General features: G+C 43.3%; 1 protein-coding gene and 1 non-coding gene across 2 annotated transcripts; both read left to right on the plus strand.

Moving 5' to 3' along the window:
- Window positions 1-27,661, plus strand: LOC138981043 (thyroid peroxidase-like). The gene is made up of 14 exons (XM_070353847.1): window positions 1-308; window positions 5,862-5,997; window positions 6,676-6,899; window positions 10,134-10,313; window positions 11,071-11,155; window positions 11,286-11,422; window positions 12,233-12,334; window positions 12,831-12,926; window positions 15,015-15,142; window positions 17,348-17,578; window positions 25,140-25,456; window positions 25,869-26,038; window positions 26,477-26,579; window positions 27,467-27,661. The coding sequence occupies exons 1-14, from the start codon at window positions 218-220 to the stop codon at window positions 27,528-27,530; spliced, it is 2,064 nt and encodes a 687-aa protein (XP_070209948.1). The 5' UTR covers window positions 1-217; the 3' UTR covers window positions 27,531-27,661.
- Trnai-gau (transfer RNA isoleucine (anticodon GAU)) lies at window positions 8,568-8,641 on the plus strand. The gene has a single exon. It is a non-coding gene; the product is annotated as a tRNA-Ile (tRNA).
- Window positions 27,662-27,765: the final 104 nt, after the last annotated feature.

A 27,765-nucleotide genomic window follows, 5' to 3' on the forward strand; every position in this document is an offset into this window, starting at 1 on the left:
CACAGAACCACAGTTGTAATTACATCTTTGGCCACACCCACGAGACAACTTTTGTTGTTGTTCATCTTTCGTTAAAAACCGGAATTAGAAATCAAAAACGGATAAATGCAGGTTCTCTCTTAATTTGCTGCATACTGCAAATATGTTCTAGCGTACGGCGACCTTCACGCGGGCAACGTGTACACATTTAGACCGAGGACTGATTCACTTTAAAGCGATGACCATGCTGATTGTTCGACTTTTGATTTTACTCTGTGCTATTGGCTTTGGCCAATCTACCTTTTCTCTCAGACACAGACAGCCTGACCGTGAGTACAATTTAGCTCTTTGTTTTCTTGCTCTTGTTCTTAATGTGTGTGTATTTGTTATTCTTTAAGAAAAAAAATTTGTATTGTTTGTTTGTTTCTTTGTTTGATTGCTTCTCTATGTGTTTGTTTATTTGATTGTTTGAACGATCGTTTGATTGATTTTTTAGTTGGTTGGTTTATTTATTTGTTTTATTATTTGTTCATTCATGCGGTTGTTTCATAAGTATTGTCACTGTTTTTGTTCTTTTTCTTTGTTTGTTTCATTTTTTGTTTCTTTGTTTATTTCTTTGTTTATTTGTCATCGTGTTATCTTGATGTTCAGTCGTCAATGTCTTCACACTTTATACTGCATTGAAATGCTCGTTATCTTGATGTTCAGTCGTCAATGTCTTCAGACTTTATATTGCATTGAAATGCTCGTTATCTTGATGTTCAGTCGTCAATGTCTTCACACTTTATACTGCATTGAAATGCTCGTTATCTTGATGTTCAGTCGTCAATGTCTTCAGACTTTATATTGCATTGAAATGCTCGTTATCTTGATGTTCAGTCGTCAATGTCTTCAGACTTTATATTGCATTGAAATGCTCGTTATCTTGATGTTCAGTCGTCAATGTCTTCAGACTTTATATTGCATTGAAATGCTCGTTATCTTGATGTTCAGTCGTCAATGTCTTCAGACTTTATATTGCATTGAAATGCTCGTTATCTTGATGTTCAGTCGTCAATGTCTTCAGACTTTATATTGCATTGAAATGCTCGTTATCTTGATGTTCAGTCGTCAATGTCTTCAGACTTTATATTGCATTGAAATGCTCGTTATCTTGATGTTCAGTCTTCAATATCTTCAGACTTTATATTGCATTGAAATGCTCGTTATCTTGATGTTCAGTCTTCAATATCTTCAGACTTTATATTGCATTGAAATGCTCGTTATCTTGATGTTCAGTCTTCAATATCTTCAGACTTTATATTGCATTGAAATGCTCGTTATCTTGATGTTCAGTCGTCAATGTCTTCACACTTTATATTGCATTGAAATGCTCGTTATCTTGATGTTCAGTCGTCAATGTCTTCAGACTTTATATTGCATTGAAATGCTCGTTATCTTGATGTTCAGTCGTCAATATCTTCAGACTTTATATTGCATTGAAATGCTCGTTATCTTGATGTTCAGTCGTCAATGTCTTCAGACTTTATATTGCATTGAAATGCTCGTTATCTTGATGTTCAGTCGTCAATGTCTTCAGACTTTATATTGCATTGAAATGCTCGTTATCTTGATGTTCAGTCGTCAATGTCTTCAGACTTTATATTGCATTGAAATGCTCGTTATCTTGATGTTCAGTCGTCAATGTCTTCAGACTTTATATTGCATTGAAATGCTCGTTATCTTGATGTTCAGTCGTCAATGTCTTCAGACTTTATATTGCATTGAAATGCTCGTTATCTTGATGTTCAGTCGTCAATGTCTTCAGACTTTATATTGCATTGAAATGCTCGTTATCTTGATGTTCAGTCGTCAATGTCTTCACACTTTATACTGCATTGAAATGCTCGTTATCTTGATGTTCAGTCGTCAATGTCTTCAGACTTTATATTGCATTGAAATGCTCGTTATCTTGATGTTCAGTCGTCAATGTCTTCAGACTTTATATTGCATTGAAATGCTCGTTATCTTGATGTTCAGTCGTCAATGTCTTCACACTTTATACTGCATTGAAATGCTCGTTATCTTGATGTTCAGTCGTCAATGTCTTCAGACTTTATATTGCATTGAAATGCTCGTTATCTTGATGTTCAGTCGTCAATGTCTTCACACTTTATACTGCATTGAAATGCTCGCTTCTAGCATTTGTGTTTTTAAATGTAAGAAAGAGGAAGTCAGAAAATCTTATCGACGATGCAAGAAAACGGGACATCTTGGACACCCGGCCAGTACTGAAACTGGCCTTGGCAGGGAACGATTCAAGGGGGGGGCAATCTCAGTCATCTCATTGTTCGATTGTATGGGCTTGGACGATAGAGAAAAATAAGAAAAGCAAAAGCTGGAGTCAGTCTGGACGAAATTGCTATCAAGAACGCAGAATTGATTTTTTCAGATTTTTGTTGTTGCCGTAAGCGCCATGTACTGAAGCACTGAATTTCTCATAACTGCTGTTCACAATGCGGCCGCAGTGAAACCAACAAGGGGCCTCACCCTGGAAGAGTTTCCTGCTCCGATAAACATGGCGCTTACGGCAAAAAAAAACAACTCAGAAAAAATCAATTCTGCGTTCTTGATAGCAATTTCGTCCAGACTGACTCCAGCTTTTGCTTTTCTTATTTTTCTCTATCGTCCAAGCCCTTACAATCGAACAAGGCGGATTACGTTTGGATTTCCCTCTTTGAGATGACTGAGATTGCCCCCCCTTGAATCGTTCCCTGCCAAGGCCAGTTTCAGTACTGGCCGGGTGTCCAAGATGGAAAACGGGAAGTGGGACCGCGTTGGTGAGCAAGGAATGGCACTAAATATGGAGGAAACCGTAAACAATTTAAAAGAAAAGAACTGCGCATAAAGCATACATTCAAGACGGCTTATATGCTCTTTCTAATTCCCTCCAAGAAAGATCGATATCATAGGCAACATGAGCTATAGTCAAATATAAGACCGACACCAGGATACGAACAGACACAGACATCCGGCAGACACGACACACACACACACACACAGCACGCACACACTGCACGCACGCACGCTCGTACACACACACATACACACACGCACACTAGCACACACACACACATACACAAACACACACACGCACACACACATACACACACACACACACACACACACACATACACAAACACACACACACGCGCACATCTCGCCATCACCACCCCAGAGTCACTCATCATGTCCAACCACCACCATCACCCCCAAAGACTGCCCCCTCCCCCCACCACCTTAAAAACATCCCCACGGAAAAGCATACGCAATTGTTTGACCCACCAAGGTGAAAAGGGTGACTGCCATCGCCAGCTGTATATCTATATATCTCTGCTCTCCTGAGGGCAAGTCAGTGACTGATGCTTCGCGGGAGCAGCAGTTGGCATTATCTTGACAGGACAGTCGACGTTGTATTCATTCCTTTTGATAACTGAATATGCTGAGTTGCAGCTTTCGTAACTGCCGTAAGGAGACAGCCCACAAACCAAATTTGACAAATGACAAGTGTTTGTACAGTATGTGTGTCAGATTGTTGACAGAGGTTTTGCTTATCGATCAATCTTTTTTTCTTTCTGTTTTAAAGTTTAAACAAGGCCCAGAAAACAACCGAAGAAACGAGTTTGACAAATGACAAGTTGCTGTACACCCAATCTGTGCGTTTGTCAGTTTTATGGGTTGGGTTGTATATCGTAGGTTTGTTACTATTACCGGCGTCATCATAGTGGTGGTGGGCGGTACCGTTTTGGATAGACAAGACAAGGCAAGACAAAACAACATATTTATGAACGAGGGTAATAATAATAGATAAGCAAAATACACATTCTTTTTGACATTAGCCCTAAACAAGTTAAATGAAGGCCGCTATGATAAGCTTCGTGTACAAACAGGTGTTGTCACAACTTCTTTTCCTCTTTCCTCTCGTCCTTTTTTTTTCTCCTTTCATCTTTTCTTTCTCGTCGTAACCCCAAACTGAAGAGAGTGTCATCCTGATCAGTCTTTGCTCTGGTTGAGAAGTTACTCCCACCACTGAATCAGGCTTAGTCTTTTAAAACTTCGAGCTCGCTCGAAAAAGAAGACTATACATCGCAGGGCTCACAAGCTCTGAATTTACCCATGCAAACCGGTTGATTAAGCGTTCAACATCTAACTGAACATTACAAAACATGTCAGTCTCTGATTAACACACACACACAAACAAAAACAAGTCGCGTAAGGCGAAATTACTACATTTAGTCAAGCTGTGGAACTCACAGAATGAAACTGAACGCACTACATTTTTTCACAAGGACCGTAGACCGCCGCTTGTGCAAAACGGAGTGAAACTGACGAGCCTGTTTAGCGCGGTAGTGGTTTCGCTGTGCTGCATAGCATGCTTTTCTGTGCCTCTCTTCGTTTTAACTTTCTGAGCGTGTTTTTAATCAAAACATATCATACCTATATGTTTTTGCAATCAGGAACCGACAAGGAATAAGATGAAAAAATTTTTTTAAATCGATTTCGGAAATTTAATTTTGATCATAATTTTTATATTTTTAATTTTCAAAGATTGTTTTTAATCCAAATATAACATATTTATATGTTTTTGGAATCAGGAAATGATGTAGAATAAGATGAACGTAAATTTGGATCGTTTTATATAAAAAACAAAAAAATTATTACAATTTTCAGATTTTTAATGACCAAAGTCATTAATTAATTTTTAAGCCACCAAGCTGAAATGCAATACCGAAGTCCGGCCTTCGTCGAAGATTGCTTTACAAAACTTTCAATCAATTTGATTGAAAAATGAGGGTGTGACAGTGCCGCCTCAACTTTTACAAAAATCCGGATATGACGTCATCAAAGACATTTATCGAAAAAATGAAAAAAACCTCTGGGGTTATCATACCCAGGAACTCTCATGTAAAATTTCATAAATATCGGTCTAGTAGTTTACTCTGAATCGCTCTACACACACACAGAGACACACACACACACACACACACACACACACACACACACACACACACACACACACACACACACACACTCGTCTCGATTCCCCCTCTATGTTAAAACATTTAGTCAAAACTTGACTAAATGTAACAAAGAGAAAAAAAGCAAGAATAGTAAGTTTCTTGAACGTATAATTGACAAAAGGCAACAAATCCCTAAAACTATGATTTCATATCGATTTTGAAAGTGGACGACCATACAGTTGAACCTGTCCATAAAGGATCCCAGACGAGTTTTATTCTATGCAATTCATCTGTCGAAAGAGACCACTTGTCTTGTACGACAACTTTTGGGTCAGTCCCTCGGCTTCCCCCCGCGGGTTAGGGGGAAGAGTTTACCCGATGCTCCCCAGCATGTCGTAAGAGGCGACTAACGGATTCTGTTTCTCCTTTTACCCTTGTTAAGTGTTTCTTGTATAGAATATAGTCGATGTTTGTGAAGATTTTAGTCAAGCAGTATGTAAGAAATGTTAAGTCCTTTGTACTGGAAACTTGCATTCTCCCAGTAAGGTAATACATTGTACTACGTTGCAAGCCCCTGGAGCAAATTTTGATTAGTGCTTTTGTGAACAACTGAGAAACAATTGACAAGTGGCTCTATCCCATCTCCTCCCTTTCCCCGTCGCGATATAACCTTCGTGGTTGAAAACGACGTTAAACACCAAATAAAGAAAAGAAAAGTTTACACTCAGTCAAGAGACAGATAATGGCGATGCGAAGAGGAAGACTTATCTTTGCTTGCGTGCTTTGTTCCCTCCAAGACGACAACTGGCAGCTTAAAGATGTCTTTTTTTCCATAGTCATTAAATACATAATGCCAATGTGTGCATGTGTTCGATTTTTCAGTGTTCACATCCTTGACCCTGCCAGGTCTGGGCAGACATTCACACACTGGGCCTAGAGTAAGCAGCAACACAGGGGGTCGATCTCGGGGTTCTGGTGGATCCGTGTCCCAGATTGACTCCCTGTACAATGATATGCTGTGAGTGGTAATGGTCGGTAGCGTACAGGTGACAGTGTTGTGATGTGGATATGTGTATGTATGTGTGTGCGTGTGTGTGTGTGTGTGTGTGTGTGTGTGTGTGTGTGTGTGTGTGTGTGTGTGTGTGTGTGTGCTCGCCTCTCTCTCCGTCACGGTCTGTCTATCTGTTTTTGCTGTCCGTCTGTCTGTTCGTTTGTGCGTAAGGTTTTTTGAGTTGTCGCTCAATGTCGTCGTGATGATGGGGGAGATGTTTTACAATTGGCAAAAGTCGTCTCCCCCGAAATCGGCGTATGCTGCCTGAATGGCGGGGTAAAAACGGTCATACACGTACAAATCTACTCGTGCTAAATACATGAGTGAACGTGGGAATCTAAGCCCATGAACGAAGAAGAAGAAGAAGAAGAAGAAGGTAAAAGTCGTGTAAGGTTCAATTACGGATTTAACCTAATCCGTCATCTGTTATTCCGATCAATATTATTTTACTCTTCTAGCATCCTTTACTTGAGTCTGTCCAATACTACCAGTGACTTCAAGACATTCACAGACATGAACTGCAAAGAAAGAAAGAGAGAAAGAAAGAAATTATTGGAAAGAAAGAAAGAAAATAATTATTGGAAAGAAAAAAAGAAAGAAAGAATAAAAAGAAAGAAAACAACACACTTTAATTTCATGTTACAGAAACCAACTGAAGTCGTCATCATCATCATCATCATCATCATCATCATCCTCCACGTCATCGTTAGGAGTCTCCCCCAGAGAACCCATCTGCGCACTACCTCCTCTGGTTTGCGCAGGTGGAAGATTCCGCACAGCAGATGGAACATGCAACAACTACAAACACCCCACATGGGGGTCCGCTGGCTTACCTCAAGTCAGGCTTCTGCCTGCAGAATATAACAATGGTAAGTGATTGATTGATTGATTGATTGATTGATTGATTGATGGATTGATAGATAGATTGATTGATGGATGGATTGATTGATTGATAGATTGATTGATTGATTGATAGATTGATTGATGGATGGATAGATTGATTGATGGATTGATTGATGGATTGATAGATAGATAGATTGATTGATTGATGGATGGATTGATGGATGGATTGATGGATAGATTGATTGACGGATTGATTGATTGATGGATTGATTGATAGATTGATTCATTCATTCATTCATTCATTCATTCATTCATTCCGCATTCATTCATTCATTCGGCATTAAATCACTGAATGGGGGTTGACAGCCTTCTACCCGATGATTGGTTCGGAGTGAGTGAGCGAGTCTGAGGCAGGCCGGAGTGAATCGGAATGAGGACCCGAGTAAGCCGCACTCGTAACGGTTGTGTGTGTCAGTGTGTGTGTGTGTGTGTGTGTGTGTGTGTGCGTGTGTGTACCGGTCAGTGTGTACCGGTGTGTCAGTGTGTGTGAGTGTGTGTGTGCCGGCAGTGAGTCAGTGCATAGACCTATATTAGGTCACTGTGTCAGCGTGCCACGAGTGTGTGTGTGTGTGTGTGTGTGTGTGTGTGTGTTGGTGTGTGTACTGATGTGCAGTGATGCAGTGAACAGCAGTTTATGCTTCAGAAGGACTGAGCGGCAAGAGTTAGAACATAATATAGTTAATCAAGTCATAGCCTACGTCATGACTAACAGGGCCGGACTACCGGGGGGGTTATGGGGGTTGCGCAACCCCCCCCCCCCCCCTACATGTACCTCACTTATTTAAAACATTTTTTATTATTGTTTATTTTATGCCGTTTCATGCAAGGAGCGACCATTTTCCTATCTCAGAATATGACCTACCCATCAGCTTCAGGGGGCTTCGCCCCCTGACCCCCACTGAACATCCCCCTGGACCACCACTGGCAACCCCAACCCCCCGTCCTCTTAGCCTAGTCCGGCCCTGACTATGATGACTGACAATCCAAAGGGCCTAGGGGTGAACTCGAAAACTCGAAAGCTTTTTTCCTCAACGATGGTTATAGGCCTATGCATTAGGTCCGTGTCATCCAGTCTTACAGCGTGTAGGCCTACGTCCTTGTTGTTTTTCTTCAGTCTTCCATTAGACGCCCAGGGTCAACAATGATCATGAAGTTCTGACAATTAATGGCGCTTGAGTAGGCATGCATGCTGGGAGTATTTTCGTGTTTCTATAACCCACCGAACTCTGACATGGATTACAGGATCTTTTCCGTGCGCACTTATCTTGTGCTTGCGTGCACATAAATTGACCTGGGAGATCGGACAAATCTCCACCAGGCGGCAGCGACCGGCCGGATTCGAACTCACGACCTTCCGAAGTTAGGCCGACGTCTTACCACCACTGCGTCCGTCGAAGAGGGAAAAAGAGGGAAAAGAAGACAATTGCGACATTAAGACTGTCTAGAAAAGCTCACGACTTTCGTATCGTTGCTGCTTTCTTTTCACTCGTTGTGGTTGCATCATTGTGCTCTGAAGGCTGTTTTCGTACACAAAATCGCAGTTCCGTCCCCTTCGACCTTGAGACCTACAGAGTTATCTAACTTCTTTCCCCCTGGCTTATAAATGATTACCTGCACAGCAGAGTAGCATGGCTGGCCCATTAGCTCAGTTGGTTAGAGCGCCGTGCTGATAACGCGGAGGTCGTGGGTTCGACCCCCATGTGGGCCACTGAATTTTTTTCCAATGTATAACGAAAACAAAAACAATCAACTTGTTTTAGGTAATAATCAAAGTCTTCTGTAGTGTTTTTGAAGTAATTTGTGCCCGGGTTCTATTGTCTTATGAGTTTTTAATATTAACTTTAATACGTGTTGATTACTATTATAATTCACCAGTAAATTATGGCGTTGAAAAGAACATCCCTTTACACATCAAGCTAGTCACGTGGTTTCATGTCTTTTTGTTTCCTGTGCTTTCTTGTCTTTTCTTTTATTATTGTTATTTTATTTTTCCCTTTGTTTTCCTGGTATTATATTTTCTGATTCATCTCTCTAAAGATTCAAATGCTCAAAGAATTTAAATTTCTTACAAATCATAAGGAACATCGTTAGGCAGTCGATCGGTTGTTACCCTGAAAAATACAATATATTACATGATTGACGAACAATTCGCACTAAAATGCAATTCTAACATGTTTTTCGGGTACCCAATAATAAGGACAATCGTTTGGCAGTCGTTCGGTTTTTTAACCAGAACTGAATACAATATATGACATGATTAGGGTTAATCATTTGCACTAAATTTCAATTCTAAAATGTTTTTCATTTCTTTCACTTTTTCGCGATTAATGTAATTCGATTTGCTGATTATTTTACTCGACGACCTAGCAATTATTTAGTAAACAATGAAAGCCTTTGTATGTTCGAATCTAGGCTTCGTCTGCAGACCAAGTAAAGCTTATATACCAGCGTCTTACTTTTATCATGTTATCGTATTAAATATTTTATGTGATTTGAGTTCATCGTATTGGCTGGTCGTTGGGTTTACTGATCACTTACCCGATGACTCTGACAATTGTTTTGCAGACAAAGAAAGCCATGTTTATCCACGATTGGTAAAAATGTAAAACATTTTACAAATTGCGGGGCGAGTTGTAAAATGTTTTACAAATCACGTAAATGCGCTCGATATTTTGAGTCATCTCGAAAGTCCAGGGATCTATTAGCTTGGCGGTAATTACGACTTTTTGAGGACTCGCGTGTACATGTTTGTGACGGACACACCGACAGACAAATCTGCGCTTATCACGCTTCGAAATCGAAATATAGAAAAATAACATGTGCAGATTTACTCACACACTTTCATTTTCATATGAATTTATGGCCTTGGATCCCTTTGTGGTTGACCGGGCTCTAAGCAAAAAGTATTAATAATAATAAAAGGCATGACATTGTATTACTTTGTGGAATGCGATATGTTTTTACATTTATAATACAAATCGCGGTCTTAGGTTCGACGTAATTAGTAAAATGTTTTTACATTTTTACAAATCACTACACGGGTTAACGAGCCCTTGCATGTTCGGATCTAGGCTTCGTATGCAGACCAGCGTCTTTTTTTTTAATAATTTTATTGTATGTACTTGTTTTCAGTTCATCGTATTGGTTGGTCGATGGATTAACTGATTACTTACCCAACGACTCTGACATTTGTTTTACAGATAAAGAAAGCCCGCGTATGTTCGGGGCAAGGTATAGAATGCTACCCAGCGCTCGTAAGATCAGCCAAGTTATGCATTCTGGGGACAGCGTGAACACCGAGTCTCCAGACCTAACCCAGCTGTTCACTGTCTGGGGCCAGTTTCTCGACCACGACATAACACATACGCCTGTGGCCAAAGGTAAAACTTGATTTTGTTGCTGCGCAGTTGTGATGGTTTAGATAAACACAGACTTAGGAGGCAATAGAGACAGACAGACAGGAGACAGACAGACATTCAAATGCATGTGTGTGTGTCACCCGAATGTTCAGTCAGATTCAAACAGACAAGACGAGGACTACCGCACACGCACGTACCCACGGACGGTATGTTTACGTACTCCCTCCACACACACACACACACACACACACACACACACACACACACACACACACACACACACACACACACACACACACCTACGCACGCAAGTACAATTAAACGCTCGATGACATGTGTCTACAATGTTGAGGTGAGAAAAGTGTGTGTTTTTTCCCCCTGTATTCAAGATTTACCAACACGTTTGTTGGATTTGGTATGTTACATTTGTAACCGAGTGCCGAAACACTACGATCACCTCGGGAGGCGAAGTGCAATCAAACAGGATTGAAAATGTTAGGGCTAATTTCTTAGCCCTATAAAAACTGTTATGCAAACCCGAAGGTTTCCATGAACATACAGACAATCGGAAACCACCAGACCCCATCACAAACAGAATTCCACAATACACCGGTGTTGACTTAAAGGCCAACAACTCGGGTGCAGAGTCTGCTGTGAAAGGAGCAGTAGCCTCCCCTGTCACACATTGATTTGTCTGCTGTGTTTGTTGTGTATTCTTTAACAAAAATCTTCTTGTTGCATGTTTTGTTCAGTTTCTGCTGTTTGTCCTTCTTCCTAGAAACGGACGGCACTAGTGTGGACTGCTGCAACCAGCCTCTTTTGTATCCCGGGCGAGACCTGTACTGGATGGTCTATTCAAAAAGGTATGTATTTTGCCATACGTTCTGCAACAGAAATTGTGTCAGTCCCAGGCTACATTTTCGTACATTGTCCGTCCATCTGTTAAGCCAGCACATTTCATGAAACTAAAATGTATGCGATCTTGAATCACAGCGGAGATGTTCCAACGAAGAATCCCAACTGTTTCCCAATCACGGTTTCCCCAACTAGAGACCGTTTCTTCCGCGGCAACAAGTGCATGAACTTCGTCAGGTCCAAAGCCTTCGCCCCCTCTGCCACGTGTCAGTCAGGTAAGTAGTCTGGGAAGCTTGTGATTTTCCGTTAAGCCTGGTATAAATTGGGCGAAGTCGACTTCGCGAAGCTAGCTGCGCGAAGCTTTGGGAATGAGTTTTCGTTTGAAAGACTTCGTGAATTTGGGCTGAATTAAGATGGCATTTACACTGTCATACACACAGTCATACACACAGTCATACACACTGTCATACACACAGTCATACACACTGTCATACACACAGTCATACACACAGTCATACACACTGTCATACACACAGTCATACACACAGTCATACACACAGTCACACACACAGTCATACACACAGTCATACACACTGTCATACACACAGTCATACACACAGTCATACACACAGCCATACACACTGTCATACACACAGTCATACACACAGTCATACACACTGTCATACACACAGTCATACACACTGTCATACACACAGTCATACACACTGTCATACACACTGTCATACACACAGTCATACACACAGTCATACACACAGCCATACACACTGTCATACACACAGTCATACACACAGTCATACACACTGTCATACACACAGTCATACACACAGTCATACACACTGTCATACACACAGTCATACACACTGTCATACACACAGTCATACACACTGTCATACACACAGTCATACACACTGTCATACACACTGTCATACACACTGTCATACACACAGTCATACACACATTAACAAACAACGACGAAGGGAAAATAAGTGAAAAGCAAATCAAGTGATATAAAATAAAGTATGCATTATGTCACTCTAATGTTATTTATGTGTCCTTTAATTTAGCCACCAGAGAGCAAGGTAACACACAGACATCGTTCATCGACGGCTCACAGGTTTACGGGGCAAATCTCGGCGACCAGATTCATCTTAGATCTTTAACAGGAGGTAAACTTTTGATATAATTAACATAGTGTGTGTGTGTGTGTGTGTGTGTGTGTGTGTGTGTGTGTGTGTGTGTGTGTGTGTGTGTGTGTGTGTGTGCGTGTATGCGTGTGTGTGTGTGTGTGTACGCGCGTGCGTCAGTGTGCATGCGTGCGTGCGTGCGTGCGTGCGTGCGTGCGTGCGTGTGTGCATGCGTGTGTGCATGCGTGCGTGCATGCGTGCGTGCATGCGTGCGTGCGTGCGTGTGTGCGTGCGTGTATGTCTGTCTGTCTGTCTGTTTCATTTCAGGTTATATCATCGTCGCAGACTTTGGCCAAACCCGAATGTTCAGTAAACTATATCTATTTGTGCTGATGTTTGCCTCTTACAGACAACTGAGCCCGTGAATGTGTATCGTTGTGTGTTTTTAAAAGTAATTAGTGACTGGCATACTTCCATCTATCTTACTGTCTTGATTCTGGGAGCTCGTAGCCAATGTGTCATACTTTGTGTTTGGCAGGCCGGCTGAAATCTGCAGAACATGACCTGTTGCCACGCAACAGCACCACCATGTGTACCAAGAGACCAAACAGTGGGGACTTTTGCTTCGGTTCAGGTTAGCTGATTGTACTCTACATGATCATCAGCCCTTTAATAGACGAATTTCGAAAACAACTCCGTCGGGTTTGTATAGGTTGTGGCAGAGTGTCCTTTTCTTGTAAAAGCACTGACAAACAAAGGATTGACCGTCACGGTCCACGTGTTTCCGACAGACCTCTTGCTTGTGATTGGTCAATCCTTTGTTTGTCAGAGCTTTTGCAAGAAAAAGGTCACTCTTCAACAACACCAACAAACCAGAAAGAGGTTTTTCAACAAATCGTCTGTTGAATATAACGGGTACGTACGGTTAAGGTTTCCATCTATTTTATTTTTCCTTTCCGTGTACCGCGGAGAACAAGTATGGAACAACAAAACATGGAGTTGGACTGTTCTGAAGAAATGACTTCTTGATTATTTCATTAAAAAAACAATCCACCCCCCCCCCCCCCAAAAAAAAAAAATACAGTGAGGATACAGGTTTTTGGTATGTCTAGGCTACTCTGTGTTGGGAGAAGTGTTGTATGCGCTAAAGTGGAGCGATGACCTGATCCCATGTAAAAGCCTGGCAATATCTGAGATAGCGAGACGAATCGTTTACACGGGAAAGTACTGTGCGTTCTTTCTTTCTTTCTTTATTTGGTGTTTAACGTCGTTTTCAACCACGAAGGTTATATCGCGACGGGGAAAGGGGGGAGATGGGATAGAGCCACTTGTCAATTGTTTCTTGTTCACAAAAGCACTAATCAAAAATGTGCTCCAGGGGCTTGCAACGTAGTACAATATATGACCTTACTGGGAGAATGCAAGTTTCCAGTACAAAGGCCTTAACATTTCTTACATACTGCTTGACTAAAATCTTTACAAAAATTGACTATATTCTATACAAGAAACACTTAACAAGGGTAAAAGGAGAAACAGAATCCGTTAGTCGCCTCTTACATGCTGGGGAGCATCGGGTAAATTCTTCCCCCTAACCCGCAGGGGGTAGTATTGTGCGTATAAGACCCGATGTTTACTTTCTCTTAACAGTCAGTCAATATATTTACCTTTGTTGTAGGACTCCCTCTCATCCCATATTAAAACCCCTGGCCAGATCTTAGATGGTGAGTCCAATCATTACATCGGGAGAGACTGTGACTACCGGTAAGGCCCGATTTTCATTTTCTTTTCGTGGCGCAAGTTAGTCTACCTTTGTTTTAAGACTCCCTCCATGTTAAAACCTATTTTTCAGAGATTTGTGTCATGTATAACTTAAGCCCTAAGATAGATGTACCAATGTACAGTGGAACCACCCTTTTAACCCCCCCCCCTCCCCCCTTCCCCCCTCCCCCCCTCCCCCCCCCCCAATTTAAGACTCCCTCCTTTTTAAGACTTTTTTTTATCAGACTTTCTGTTCATAACCTCTGTAAAACTACAACCCATTTTAAGACCCCCTATTTAAGACCTGGTTTTCTGGGGAGGTTCCACTGGACTCATTATAACTTGCAGGTGATCCCCGCGTCAATGAGCACCCCATGCTGTCCAGCACCCACACAGTGTTCCCCTGTACTCATTATAACTTGCAGGTGATCCCCGCGTCAACGAGCACCCCATGCTGTCCAGCACCCACACAGTGTTCCACTGTACTCATTATAACTTGCAGGTGATCCCCGCGTCAATGAGCACCCCATGCTGTCCAACACCCACACAGTGTTCCACTGTACTCATTATAACTTGCAGGTGATACCCGCGTCAATGAGCACCCCATGCTGTCCAGCACCCACACAGTGTTCCCCTGTACTCATTATAACTTGCATGTGATCCCCGTGTCAATGAGCACCCCATGCTGTCCAGCACCCACACAGTGTTCCCCTGTACTCATTATAACTTGCAGGTGATACCCGCGTCAACGAGCACCCCATGCTGTCCAGCACCCACACAGTGTTCCCCTGTACCCATTATAACTTGCAGGTGATCCCCGCGTCAATGAGCACCCCATGCTGTCCAGCACCCACACAGTGTTCCACTGTACTCATTATAACTTGCAGGTGATCCCCGCGTCAATGAGCACCCCATGCTGTCCAGCACCCACACAGTGTTCCACTGTACTCATTATAACTTGCAGGTGATCCCCGCGTCAACGAGCACCCCATGCTGTCCAGCACCCACACAGTGTTCCACCGCCTGCACAACGAACTTGCCACCAAGCTGGCTGCACTCAACACGCTCTGGGACGATGAGAGACTCTACCAGGTAACACGAGCTACTTAGGTATGTCTCTGTACTATATGTGGCCATTTGTGCCAATGTGGGCTTTGTTGACTGAAGCCACCGATTAAAGAAATGCGAGGTCAAGTTGGACCAAAATGTAAACACACTTTCTGTGCTCACTGGCACTCACTCCTACTTCAAGCTCAACTTCTAGACGTTGAAGGAAGTATCAGTGATTATCATTATACTTATAGCACATTGTAAAACAGGTGAACAGTAATGAACAACAGTGTTTGGACGCACATGAATGACATTGGACCACAATGACTGTTTTCAAAGAAATGGCCACATATTTAGCTATCGCAGCTTATACGAACAGAGAATTTTGAATAACAACTACTCCCTCTGAAATAGATCTTTGAATAAAAACTACTCCATCTGAATGTGCCATTGCTTTCAAATATCGCCGAAGGTGTTCGGTCTTCGCGCGTATCATGTTGATAAAAGGTTTGTAATTCTGATTGCGGCTGCTGCCGTTGGCTTGATACTTATAATGTCCTTCCACGAAAGCTATTTGAAGAACGAAATTAAGAAAGGCAATTAAAACACATGTGACAGGGGAGGCTACCGCTCCCTTCACAACAGACTCTGCACCCGAGTTGTTGGCCTTTAAGTCAACACCGGTGGATTGTGGAATTCTGTTTGTGATGGGGTCTGGTGGTTTCCGATTGTCTGTATGTTCATGGAAACCTTCGGGTTTGCATAACAGTTTTTATAGGGCTAAGAAATTAGCCCTAACATTTTCAATCCTGTTTGATTGCATTTCGCCTCCCGAGGTGATCGTAGTGTTACGGCACTCGGTTACATCTGGCGCTTGCGAGCAGGGATGGGACTCGGCATGATATGTTCAGGTAATGGCATAATATGACCACTGAACATTTTCGTGCTGTTCCCATTCTGCGAACTTGGGATGGACAGTGGTCCCCCGGTTCGGAACTTCGGGACGAAGTTCATTCAAACGGGGGCGATTGTGACAGGGGAGGCTACCGCTCCCTTCACAACAGACTCTGCACCCGAGTTGTTGGCCTTTAAGTCAACACCGGTGGATTGTGGAATTCTGTTTGTGATGGGGTCTGGTGGTTTCCGATTGTCTGTATGTTCATGGAAACCTTCGGGTTTGCATAACAGTTTTTATAGGGCTAAGAAATTAGCCCTAACATTTTCAATCCTGTTTGATTGCACTTCGCCTCCCGAGGTGATCGTAGTGTTACGGCACTCGGTTACACACATAATTAAGAAAGGCAATTAAAACACATGCGAGAATAAGAGGGATTATTCAAGACCAAAATTGAACCTGACTTGAGCTTGAAAAGGCTAAATGACAAGCTGATCTTGAGCTTGAAAAGACTAACTTACAAGCTGATCTTGAGCTCGAAAAGGCTAAATTACAAGCTGATCTTGAGCTTGAAAGGCTAAATTACAAGCTGATCTTGAGCTTGAAAAGGCTAAATTACAAGCTGATCTTGAGCTTGAAAAGGCTAAATTACAAGCTGATCTTGAGCTTGAAAAGGCTAAATTACAAGCTGATCTTGAGCTTGAAAGGCTAAATTACAAGCTGATCTTGAGCTTGAAAAGGCTAAATTACAAGCTGATCTTGAGCTTGAAAGGCTAAATTACAAGCTGATCTTGAGCTTGAAAAGGCTAAATTACAAGCTGATCTTGAGCTTGAAAGGCTAAATTACAAGCTGATCTTGAGCTTGAAAAGGCTAAATTACAAGCTGATCTTGAGCTTGAAAAGGCTAAATTACAAGCTGATCTTGAGCTTGAAAAGGCTAAATTGCAAGCTGATGTAGAAAGAGAAAAAGTCCGTTCTGAGGCTGAGGTTCGTACAGGCCAACCCGCACCTGAGACTCCCCAAAACTTTAACAAATACCAACCCAAATTACCAATGTTTGACGAATCATACAATGACATGGACTCTGCATTTGTTCAGCTGTCATCGGTACGCGTTAGATCAGGACTAGTCTTTATTCAAAATATGAAACAAGCTCGCAGCAATTGAAGCTTTCTGAAACTGCAAAGTGTACGCGCATAGTGCTACTGAGCAGGCAGTATGGTATTGCGAGTGACATAGCGACTCGCATTCTCGTCAAGAAAAAAAATAGTTAGCACTTGCACACACTGAATGCTCAGATACAAACACATAATTACGAATTGCCATCACACATCCATCGACTTTGTTCACAGGAAGCCCGAAAGATCTTGGGCGCCATCTTGCAACACATGACCTTCGCGGAGTACCTTCCCTTGGTTCTGGGAGAAGAGGAGATGGACAGGTTCAACCTGACACTGGGGGGCGCGACACACTACCGTTACGACCCCGTCACCAACCCCAAAATCATCAACTCCTTTTCAACGGCCGCCTTCCGCTTCGGCCACTCCATGATCAACGGGCTCAACAGCTATGGCTTTCAGAAGGTTGGTACAGTGGAACCCCCCTTTTAAGACCTTTACAAATCTGAGAAAATCAGGTCTTAACAATGAGGAGTCTTTAAATGGGGGTACATTTACACAGCTTATGAAGAGAACATCTGAAAAAGCAAGGTCTTAAAGGCATATGTACGCGCTCCCGTGTTTACAAAGTGTAGTTTGCCCATAATCGATGTCAAACGCACCATAAGACCATGTAATGACGATATGTCGCCATGCGCGGGCAATACATGCATTACAGCTTGTTTTAGAGTCTCAAAAACTTTGGATGTAAACAAAGACGCAGAGTTATTTCCCTTGCGTCAACGCTACCTCTGTTGGCAAATCTATAAATAGGACGATCCAGATCAAAATGAAAATTAACATATCTCAACATTGAAGGGGTCCTAGACCACAATATTTTGCAGGGAACTTAATTTAGCATGTCTCCAGCTGTTGGTAAAGCAATTAGCGTGTATAGTCATCGAGTACATATGGCTTTAAATTGAAGGAAGTCTTAAATTGGAGGGTCTTAAAAACTGTGTATGGAGAGCGGGTTCCACTGTGTATGAAGAGCTCCTGTGAGTTGGAATGGTTCAGCTGTGATAGTGGTTGTGAATCAGGGCTTATTTATGGACGTCACATTCTTGGCTAATATTTCACAAAGTTTAAAAATGTGTTCTTATTTCATGGTATCATTTGTTTATTGTATGCGTAATTATATCTATATCATAAGCAGTCTAGTAGTTCAGCCGCAACAAATCAAAATCGAAGTCGAAAACTTTATTATACAAGAGGCGAAGCCTTCAAGGCTCACGTAAGACATCGACAAACAGTAACACAAACTCGATCACTCCGTCACACATACACACACACAGTAAGCATAGGTGACACGGTGCAAGAGTGCGAGACACTAGATCTAGATCTGTCTGTCTGTAGCCTACTTATGGGGACACGACTGCCAGATGGCCAGATCGACACTGCGCTTTCGACAGCGCTTCCTCGCGCAGACACTGGAAACACGCTGTGCAGATTAACCTGTAGGAAATCTCCTTTGGTATCTTCTTTATCTATTTTTCTGGAGCTAATTTTTCTGGAGCTACGAAACCGAACAATGTGAAATCGTCTTCTCCGAATCGGCGAACTGCAGCTCGGTGATAACTGTATCTATACCACAATCCTTCACGCGATCTGACCTAACCTTGACCCCTGACCTGGTCTACATACCACACACGACACAAACCAGTCAGCTGTTTTTACCCCCCCCCCCCCCCAACCTCCCACCACCCGTTTTCTTTGGATACACACTTTAACTACACTACTCACAAAAAGTTAAGGATCACTATGAGAAAACAGGTGCTCAATAAAATCAGTTCTCTACTGTTATTTATTTTTCAGTCAAACCAAATTGTTATGAATTCTTGTTCAGCTGTAAGTGGGCGATGTTGTGTTAGTGGGAACATTGCACGGGATTCTCTACTACTGAGCTTGGTAGCAAAAGAAAAAGCGGAAACTTGCGAAAAAGGACCTTGTTTTGGACCGTTCAGCCCGAACACATTGCACAAGCCACATGGAAAAACCATTATGCATGTGCAAGCACTGCTGTTTATGTGTGAGATGCTGTCACTTTCTTGGCTTTTTGAGAAGACATACCACCAGTATTAGGCATTATCTGACAATGCCTCCACGACGAAAATTGAACGAGTTTGAGAGGGGACGAGCTGTTGCATGGTTCCAAGATGGTGTCCCCAAGCGAGAAGTGGCCAGGCGACTTCACGTGTCCATCTCGGTCATTGTCAGACTGATTCAATGTTTCACAGCCACTGGGAGGGTCCAGGAAAGACGCAGACCTGGGCGACCAAAGAAGACAGCTCCACGTGAAGATCGTCTCATTGAACGACTAGCCTTGCAAACAAGAACAGCCTCTTCCAGCATTATTCGAAGGCAGCTGAGGGTGGCTACTAACACCAACATCAGCCAGCAGACCAAACGGAATCGTCTTCATGGGTTTAACCTCCGTTCTCGTCGCCCAGCTGTACGGCCACGCTTAACTCCAGCCCATAGGGCAGCACGCCGCGCCTTCTGCAGACGTCACGAGAGGTGGACACGTCAGCAATGGTCCCAGGTCCTGTTCAGTGATCAATCACGCTTCACCCTGAACCACAACGACGACCGACTGAGGGTCTGGAGGCGCCAAGGGGAACGCTACATTGACGCCACTGTCCAAGAAAAGGTGGCCTTTGGTGGAGGTTCTGTAATGGTCTGGGGGGCCTTCAACCTTCACCACAGAACACCCTTGTTTCATGTACAGGGTAACCTGACTGGCCTCCGATACCGGGATGAGATCCTTCGACCGCTGGCTGTGCCTACACTGCAGCAGATGGGACCGCAGGCTGTCTACCAGGATGACAACGCTCGCCCCTACAGGGCAAGGGTGGTCAACGACTTCCTGCAGCAGTCTGGAGTCAACAGAATGGAGTGGCCAGCATGCAGTCCCGATCTCAACCCGATTGAGAACCTCTGGGATGAGTTGGATCGCAAAGTGAGGAGCAACCACCCCCCTCCCAGGGATGTCCAGCACCTCTACCAGATGCTGCAGGCTAAGTGGCAGGCGCTTCCGCAGAGGATCTTCACCACCCTGGTCAACTCTATGAGGACTCACTGCGTCGAGTGGCAGAACAGCCAGGGCGGTTACACGCATTACTGAACTTTTGGGAGCATCTGAATGCCATGTCTTGTGATTTTAACGACTTTGTGAAATTAAATTTCGATACGTACACACTTTGATAAAATGTACAGACCAAACGATTGCTCGAAATTGAAGGAAATGTTGTATCGTTATCACTAAAGCATTGAATTAAACGTTTGCCAAATACCAACGCATTGGCTTTCTAATTTGGAAAGTTATGAATTTGTGTGCAAGTGATCCTTAACTTTTTGTGAGTAGCTTATATACGTGCCGACAAAATGTTGATCATTGCTTCAATACTTTGAAGCTGTTGCTTGAGTAATAACCAGGTAAAATTAGTATTTCGGTGTTCAGTCAAATGTTAAAGTTTCTACCACAGACATACATACATACGCACGCACGCACGCACGCACGCACAGAGCTAGCTAGGAATGCACTGTACTCTGATGTTGTCATGTTATAGTTGTGCTTTTTATCTTCATGTTTTAAATTTAAAATTACCTCCACAACTTATAAAGTATACTTTACACTAGAATTATGTCTAAACAAATCAAGTATGTATGTTAAATATTATTCTTATGAAGTTATCTTACAACTATTTAGAATAGAACAGGACGGATGTTCTGAATGTCAATCACTGGGAGCAGTCAGAAAAGTGAGAACTCTGTTTTGTTCTCACTATCATCTGCTTATGATGATCATGATGTTGTTCTACTGCTTAGTCAGTCCTAGAAATAATGTCCTAGACTTGTCTTACCTTGCTGTTATCAGTACTTTTGCCCTCTTTTATTACGATGTTATGGTATTTCTGTGGGTCTCCACATGTGTTTGTTTATAAGGCGGAAGTGACCTCCCCTTGTACACAATAGGCCCTCAGAGGAAGCCTACGAACAGCAGACGACAGACTAAAATAGAACATGCACATAACACAGGTCTGCACAGCACACTCACACACAGCAATACAGCACACCGTTTTGTACCTCCTTCTGCCCTGCCGAAGTCGGGGTATCCTTTTTAATCCATCGAATCCCACAACAATTAATATCCACAGCCATGTGTGTCTTCTGCCTCCGAACACACACGCTACAGAGCTCGACTCAATGTGCGCAGTTTCGTATACAAATTATCTTCCAATTTCCCCACTGTGTTTTATAAAATAATCATATTATGAAAGCACATACATTCTTATCTTAGTTTTTATGTATCCATTGTTAGCAAACATCGGCATTATTCATGTTTTATTTTAAACGCAATTATTGTTATTTATAGATCACAGGCACTTGATGTAAAGTAGGTCACACACGTGTAAATGTTGTGCCCAGTTTTTGTTTCTGTCTCCGTTATTATTTTAGTTAGCAGGTCTATACTACTTATTTGCACGTGTGATGTATCTGTAGGCCTAGGCCTATACTAGTGATTACTGTGTGTGATACATGAAATGTGATATGAATGCTGTTTTTATATACTGTTCAAAAAAAGAAACGCATAGTAGCTACTTGCCAAATTTGTTTTATTTTTCGAAAAAATTAACAGAAAATCCAATATTTAGATTATCTGTTTGAAATTTGGTATGGACACAGTTGAATGCACACACAGTTCATTTGCATCTTCAAATCAATCAGTCAATCAATACGATTGGGTGCCGAGGCTGTCAAGTCAGTAGGGGGTGTGACTGCCTTGAGCAGCAACAACTGCCCGGCACCTTCTGGGCATGGACTGGATCAGATGCCGGATATCTTGCTGTGGGATGGTGTCCCACTCCTCCTGAAGTGCCTGCAATAGATCGCGGTGATTTGCCGGCGCTTCTTCTCGCCTGCGCACACGTCTGTCCAATTCATCCCAGAGGTGTTCTATCGGGTTCATGTCTGGCGACATGGATGGCCAGGGAAGCACCTGGACATGGTGGTCGGTGAGGAACTGGGTGGTGAGTCGTGCTGTGTGCGGGCGAGCGTTGTCCTGCTGGAATATGGCATCCTGGTCAGCCAGAAGAGGAAGGGCGTGTGGGCGCAGAATTTCCTCCACGTATCGCTGGGCAGTTATGCGCCCTTGGACGTGCACCAGGGTGCTCCTTCCAGCGGTATTGATCGCCCCCCACACCATGACGCCTCCACCACCATGAACGGGTGCCTCATCCACACAGTTGGGCGCGTAACGTTCGTTTACTCTCCGGTAGACCCTCCTCCGACCATCATGTCGCTGGAGCAGGAAGTAGGACTCGTCGCTGAACCATACGTGTCTCCAGTGATTCCGGACGGTCCAGCGAAGGTGCTGGTTGCCCCACTGCACTCGGTTCTGGCGATGGCGGCGGGTGAGGACAGCTCCTCTGTGAGGTCTGCGAGCTCTCAAACCAGCTTCATGCAGGCGGTTCCGCACGGTCTGGTCCGATAATCGGTGTGGCCCGGGGAGAGCCTGGACAGAAGATGAGGCCGACAGGAAACGATTCCGGAGGTGGCGGAGCCGTATGAAGCGGTCGTGAGCAGCAGTTGTCGCCCTTGGTCTTCCCGCTCGTGGCAAGTCAGCAACGGAGCCAGTGGCTTGAAACCTGACCCACAGTCTACTGATGGTGCTCTGGGACACGTGGAAGTGCCTGGCGATTGCACTTTGACTTTGGCCTGCTTGTAAACGACCCAATGCAATTTGGCGGTCTTCTCTGCTCAATCGGGCCATCTTTCGTCGCTGAATTGTCGTCTGATTTCTTTGTGGCGAACAATCCGCTTTTATGGGTTTTGGAAGACATGGTGAGAGCTCAATATTCCCCGAGTTTCACGAGATTACACTGAAGCATGACGAGTGGTCATGCCAAATGAGCAATTTTGACATTGTAGCCACTGATAACGCATGCGTCACGTGCAGAGCTCACTTGTGGCAATGGACGAAAGGTCGACGACCAGATAAACATTTTCTGCAGTTTGGTGGATATCCTTGTAGCCATATAACTAAATTAACCAAATATTACAAGCTATGCGTTTCTTTTTTTGAACAGTATATGTTATACTCTTACTTTCTGCCTATGTCTTAATCCCAAGCGCAAGACAAATTCTTCTATGTGAAAATTGAAGCCAATAAAATTTGAGTTGAGTTGAGTTGAGTTGAGACAGACAAAAGTTAGCATCGCATAGGCTACACTTACGTGAGCCAAAAAGGACTAAAACAGTATGGAACTGTGCTCCAGTTGTATCACCGTTGTAACCTCGAGCTCAGGGCTCGTTATGGGCAGAATATACCTGCGCAGTTTCAGCGGCACAGACGACGCACGGCCTATTATTTATGCCGCGATAGGGATTATGACGAGTACTTGGCCTGTTTCACGCAACGTGTAGCGGACTGGGATAAACTGCAGTGCGTCGGCGGTCCTGCTGAAGTTACAAATATATATACCGTAAAGTACCTTGTAAGCGCCCCCCCCCCCCCCCCCCCCCCCCCCCCCCCCCCTGTGCACCAATTCCGACCCAAAGTAGGGGGTGGGCGCTTACTAGGTACTACACCCTATGCACGAGCAGTTTTCAGTAAGAAATGTGATCTTTGATCACTTCGTAATCATATCTTCTTTCTTTTTTCATCTTCCATTGTTTTTCTTGTTCGTATTGTCATTAGAAGAGCTTGGGGACACAAATGTCGTCGCATCCCTTTCTTGTCTGCAGAGGTGCCACTGTCGGCCTCACTGAGTCTCTGTTTCTCTTGAACAAGGGGTACGTCTTCTGGATATGGGCAGCAGTCTATTTTACTTGGCCAAAGACTGTTTTCGGCAGAAAGAGAGAGAGAGAGAGAGAGAGAGAGAGAGAGAGAGAGAGAGAGAGAGAGAGAGAGAAATCAGAGAGAGATATCAGAGAGAGAGAGAGATCAGAGAGAGAGAAAGAGATCACAGAGAGAGAGAGAGAGAGAGAGAGAGAGAGAGAGAGAGAGAGAGAGAGATCACAGAGAGAGATCAGAGAGAGAGAGAGAGAGAGAGAGAGAGAGAGAGAGAGAGAGAGAGAGAGAGAGAGATCACAGAGAGAGAGAGAGCTTCTTCTTTTCCTTTTCGGCCTGGTGACGTAACAGGGTATCGCGATTCTCTCGCGATTCTCGTATCCTTTTTCTATCTACCCCAAACTCACTTGCTGTTTGCGACACATTTCCATTGGCGTTATTATCCAAATAGTCAAGAGCTGACAGCTTAAATGCAACGGTGTACGATTTGATCCGCGGCATCTTGTAATCATTGACTTGCAGGCGTTTGATAGGGTTTGCAAGAAAGGGAAATCATTTACAAAACTAGCAGATCAAGTGCGGAATTTTATTTCCCCTGATTTCAATGGTGTAAAGTGGGGGGTGGGCGCTTACAAGGTACTATACCCTATGCACGGTTTTGGACTAAAAGTGGGGGGTGGGCGCTTACTCGATACTGGGCGCTTACAAGGTATTTTACGGTATATGTGAGCGGAGCCCCTCATTGAGATTGCTGACTGCGGTGGTCGATCCTAATTCATGGAAACCTTTGATTGTTGTTGATTGTTGGTATGTGTCTTTGTGTTATGTTTCTCTGATAGCGTTAATAAACAATTGATACGTTTGTGCAGTTGGGGAATGGGGGTGTGGGTAGGGGATGAAGGGAGGGTGAAAAGAGAGAGCGGCCACACACACACAAACTTGAAAGCAGGTACAAGATAACAGTGAAAATGTACTCACCACAAATATGGACAATACAAAAACTTATTTCGTTTAGTATTTAGTGGTGTGTTTTTTTTTTAACATGATTATATTTATGAAATTTAGTTTTTTTCTGATGAGAACATTTCATTGTTGTCTTGTTCTTGTTGTTCTCACTTGCAGTCTTGTTCCTATTTTGAAAACAAGTGTAATTAAGAGATGTCATAAACTTTGTCTTGTTGCTGCCACTCACAGGTCAACCTTCGAGACATGTTCTTCAGACCCAACTTCGTCCAAAAGGAACACGGACAGGGAATGACCATGGTGCTGAACGGACTGATCCGTGACCACTCCCAGAAACGTGACCGCTTCATGAACACAGACCTGACGGACCACCTCTTTCAGACCAAGGATGGGCGGAGCTTAGATCTGGCCTCGTTGAATATTCAACGGGGGCGGGACCACGGGCTTCCGTCTTACAACTCTTTCAGGAAGTTCTGCGGTCTCCCTTCGCTTCAGGAGGTCATGGCCACGGGGAAGATGGCGGACGCGCCCTTTTTGAGAGTTTACAAGTGAGTTACATGGATTTGTTTTTTGAAGAAAACCGTTTTATCTCTCATTTCGTTGTTTTTGATTTTGTTTTTTTTTTGTTTACGTTTTTTTACATTATTATATTCATGAAATTTACATTCAAGTGTAAAAACTAATAGCCTGCGGGTTTTAGTGGCGTATTCAAAGCAAATTCATAACTAAATACATGTACTATAAAAATGAAGAAGAAAAAAACAACACGAGTGGTTCGTTAACGGAACGTTTAATTTTTGGCTAAACAAATTATTCACAAGGACATATTGACCCAATGGTCTTTATAGTGGACAGACAAACAAACAATTAATATCAGATGAACAAAACTTATCTGATAATGTTTATCGTCCCATCTCTGGCCTTACAAAAAATAAAAAAGATATCTTTTATCTCTGGCAGCAACCTTGATGACGTGGACCTGTTTACGGGTGGATTGGCAGAGACCCCGGTACCAGGGGGTGTGGTGGGACCCACGTTTTCTTGCATCATTGGCCAGCAGTTTCACAACATCAAGTTTGGCGACAGGTTCTGGTACCAGAACACACAGCACGAGGGGGCATTCACCCTTGGTGAGTTACGTACTAGGTTAGACCACAGGAATGCGCATTCACACAAACAACTTGAGCAAGCGCGGGCGCGAATACGCGCAAGCATGCAAAAAGAAACGCGCACACGCACGAACACACGTGCACAGCCCAGGGATGCTTTTTGGCGTCGTATTCTGCCGAATCGCCTCAACATTTTGGAAATAACCGAAAACGTTTCCTTAATTTTAACAGTTACTGCAGAGCTTTTTCACAGTGCAGCGGTACTCTGGCTTGCAGAAGCTTGATTGGTCTACCCAACATTTCCAAAATGTAATTGCCTGAAAAGTAATGGCGAGTCGGCAATTTCGCCAAAGAAAATCAATTCTGCTAATATCCTTGCGCGCACTCTTGCAAAAATCATACCAAAGCTATTCTAAACAACCCGTATATTGTGCCTCTCATTTCCCTTCTTTTTACCAGGACAAATTCAAGCCATCGAGAGAATAGGGCTGTCCGACGTTCTGTGCTGGGTGACCAGCATGTCTGCCGTGCAGGTTCAACCTTTTGTCGAGCCCTCTGTCGGGTGAGTAGAGACTGAGAAACACCATTCGTCAGAGTTGAACTAAACTGGTCATGGGCCTGCATATCATATGACAGCGCATGACTTCGTTTACACCGGTTTGTACAGTGGTACCCCCCCCCCCCCTCCCCTCCCCTTGCCTCCCCCCCCCCCCCTTTAAGACGCCCCAATTTAAGACTTCCTCCGTTTTAAGACCTTGTCGTCTCGTATTTTTTGTTCATCAGATTTGTGGAGGTCTTAAAAGGGGGGTTCCACTGTTGCGACTTTGTACGCGAACGTGATAAACAAAGTGAGGTAAGAGCTCGAAATGATCGAAATGTTTAGGTAAGTGTTAGTTAGAGTGCCTTGGAGAAGGAGGAACATATGAGCTTGCGGCGAGCATCTTTTTTGTTTTGAGGATAATAGTAATAATTGTTTATTCCAATGCTTGTTATTCTCTCAGGTTTCAGGAGACTGATTCCGCACGACTCTCACTTACTATATATCATACATTACATGTCACTGAATTTAGAGCGCTTACTTCCCTTTGTTTATCAGACCATTCATCAGCTTCGTCACATACTAGCCTAGGTGCTCCATGACTGTCCACTTATTTGTGTAAATGCAACCAGTGGCAGTGGCTTTAACAAAAAATGATAAAAAAAAGTCAACTGACCACAGCAAGCAGTTAGGTTGTTGATGTTTGATGACCAATTGTAGGGTAGGTCTCAGTTAGGTTGTTGATGTTTGATGACCAATTGTAGGGTAGGTCTCAGTTAGGTTGTTGATGTTTGATGACCAGTTGTAGGGTAGGTTTTACTAATGTTATCGTTGTTATCGTTGTCTTTGTGTGGACTTTTGCCCGACTGATAAAATATTTTATTTATTGACGAATGCAATTTATTTTGCAGAAACCCCGTGAGAGAATGTTTTGAGACCTTGCCACTTGATCTCAGCCCGTGGTTGGAGATTTAATCAAGGGAAGAACGAAGTGTTAAACTTCTTATCATTGACCTACCTCCACGATTTCCTTAGTATTGAATACTTAATGTTGAAATTCGCTACTCAGATGTGGTCAAAAGCTCAAAATAAAGAATGCGAATTGCCTTCCTTCTGAATGCAAAGCAAAATGCGCGCGCGCCTCTGTTTGTGTGTGTGTGTGTGTGTGTGTGTGTGTGTGTGTGTGTATGTGTGTGTGTGTGTGTGTGAT

The sequence above is a fragment of the Littorina saxatilis genome, linkage group LG12 (assembly GCF_037325665.1).
Source record: "Littorina saxatilis isolate snail1 linkage group LG12, US_GU_Lsax_2.0, whole genome shotgun sequence".
Classification (NCBI taxonomy): domain Eukaryota; kingdom Metazoa; phylum Mollusca; class Gastropoda; order Littorinimorpha; family Littorinidae; genus Littorina; species Littorina saxatilis.

Bases quoted from the DNA above. Each gene is read 5' to 3' on its own strand.
- LOC138981043 (XM_070353847.1), top strand. From the start codon at position 218: ATGACCATGCTGATTGTTCGACTTTTGATTTTACTCTGTGCTATTGGC. The intron at 11,423-12,232 runs GTAAGTAGTCTG...CCTTTAATTTAG, and splicing joins CTCTGCCACGTGTCAGTCAG to CCACCAGAGAGCAAGGTAAC. The intron at 26,039-26,476 runs GTGAGTTACGTA...TCTTTTTACCAG, and splicing joins CGAGGGGGCATTCACCCTTG to GACAAATTCAAGCCATCGAG.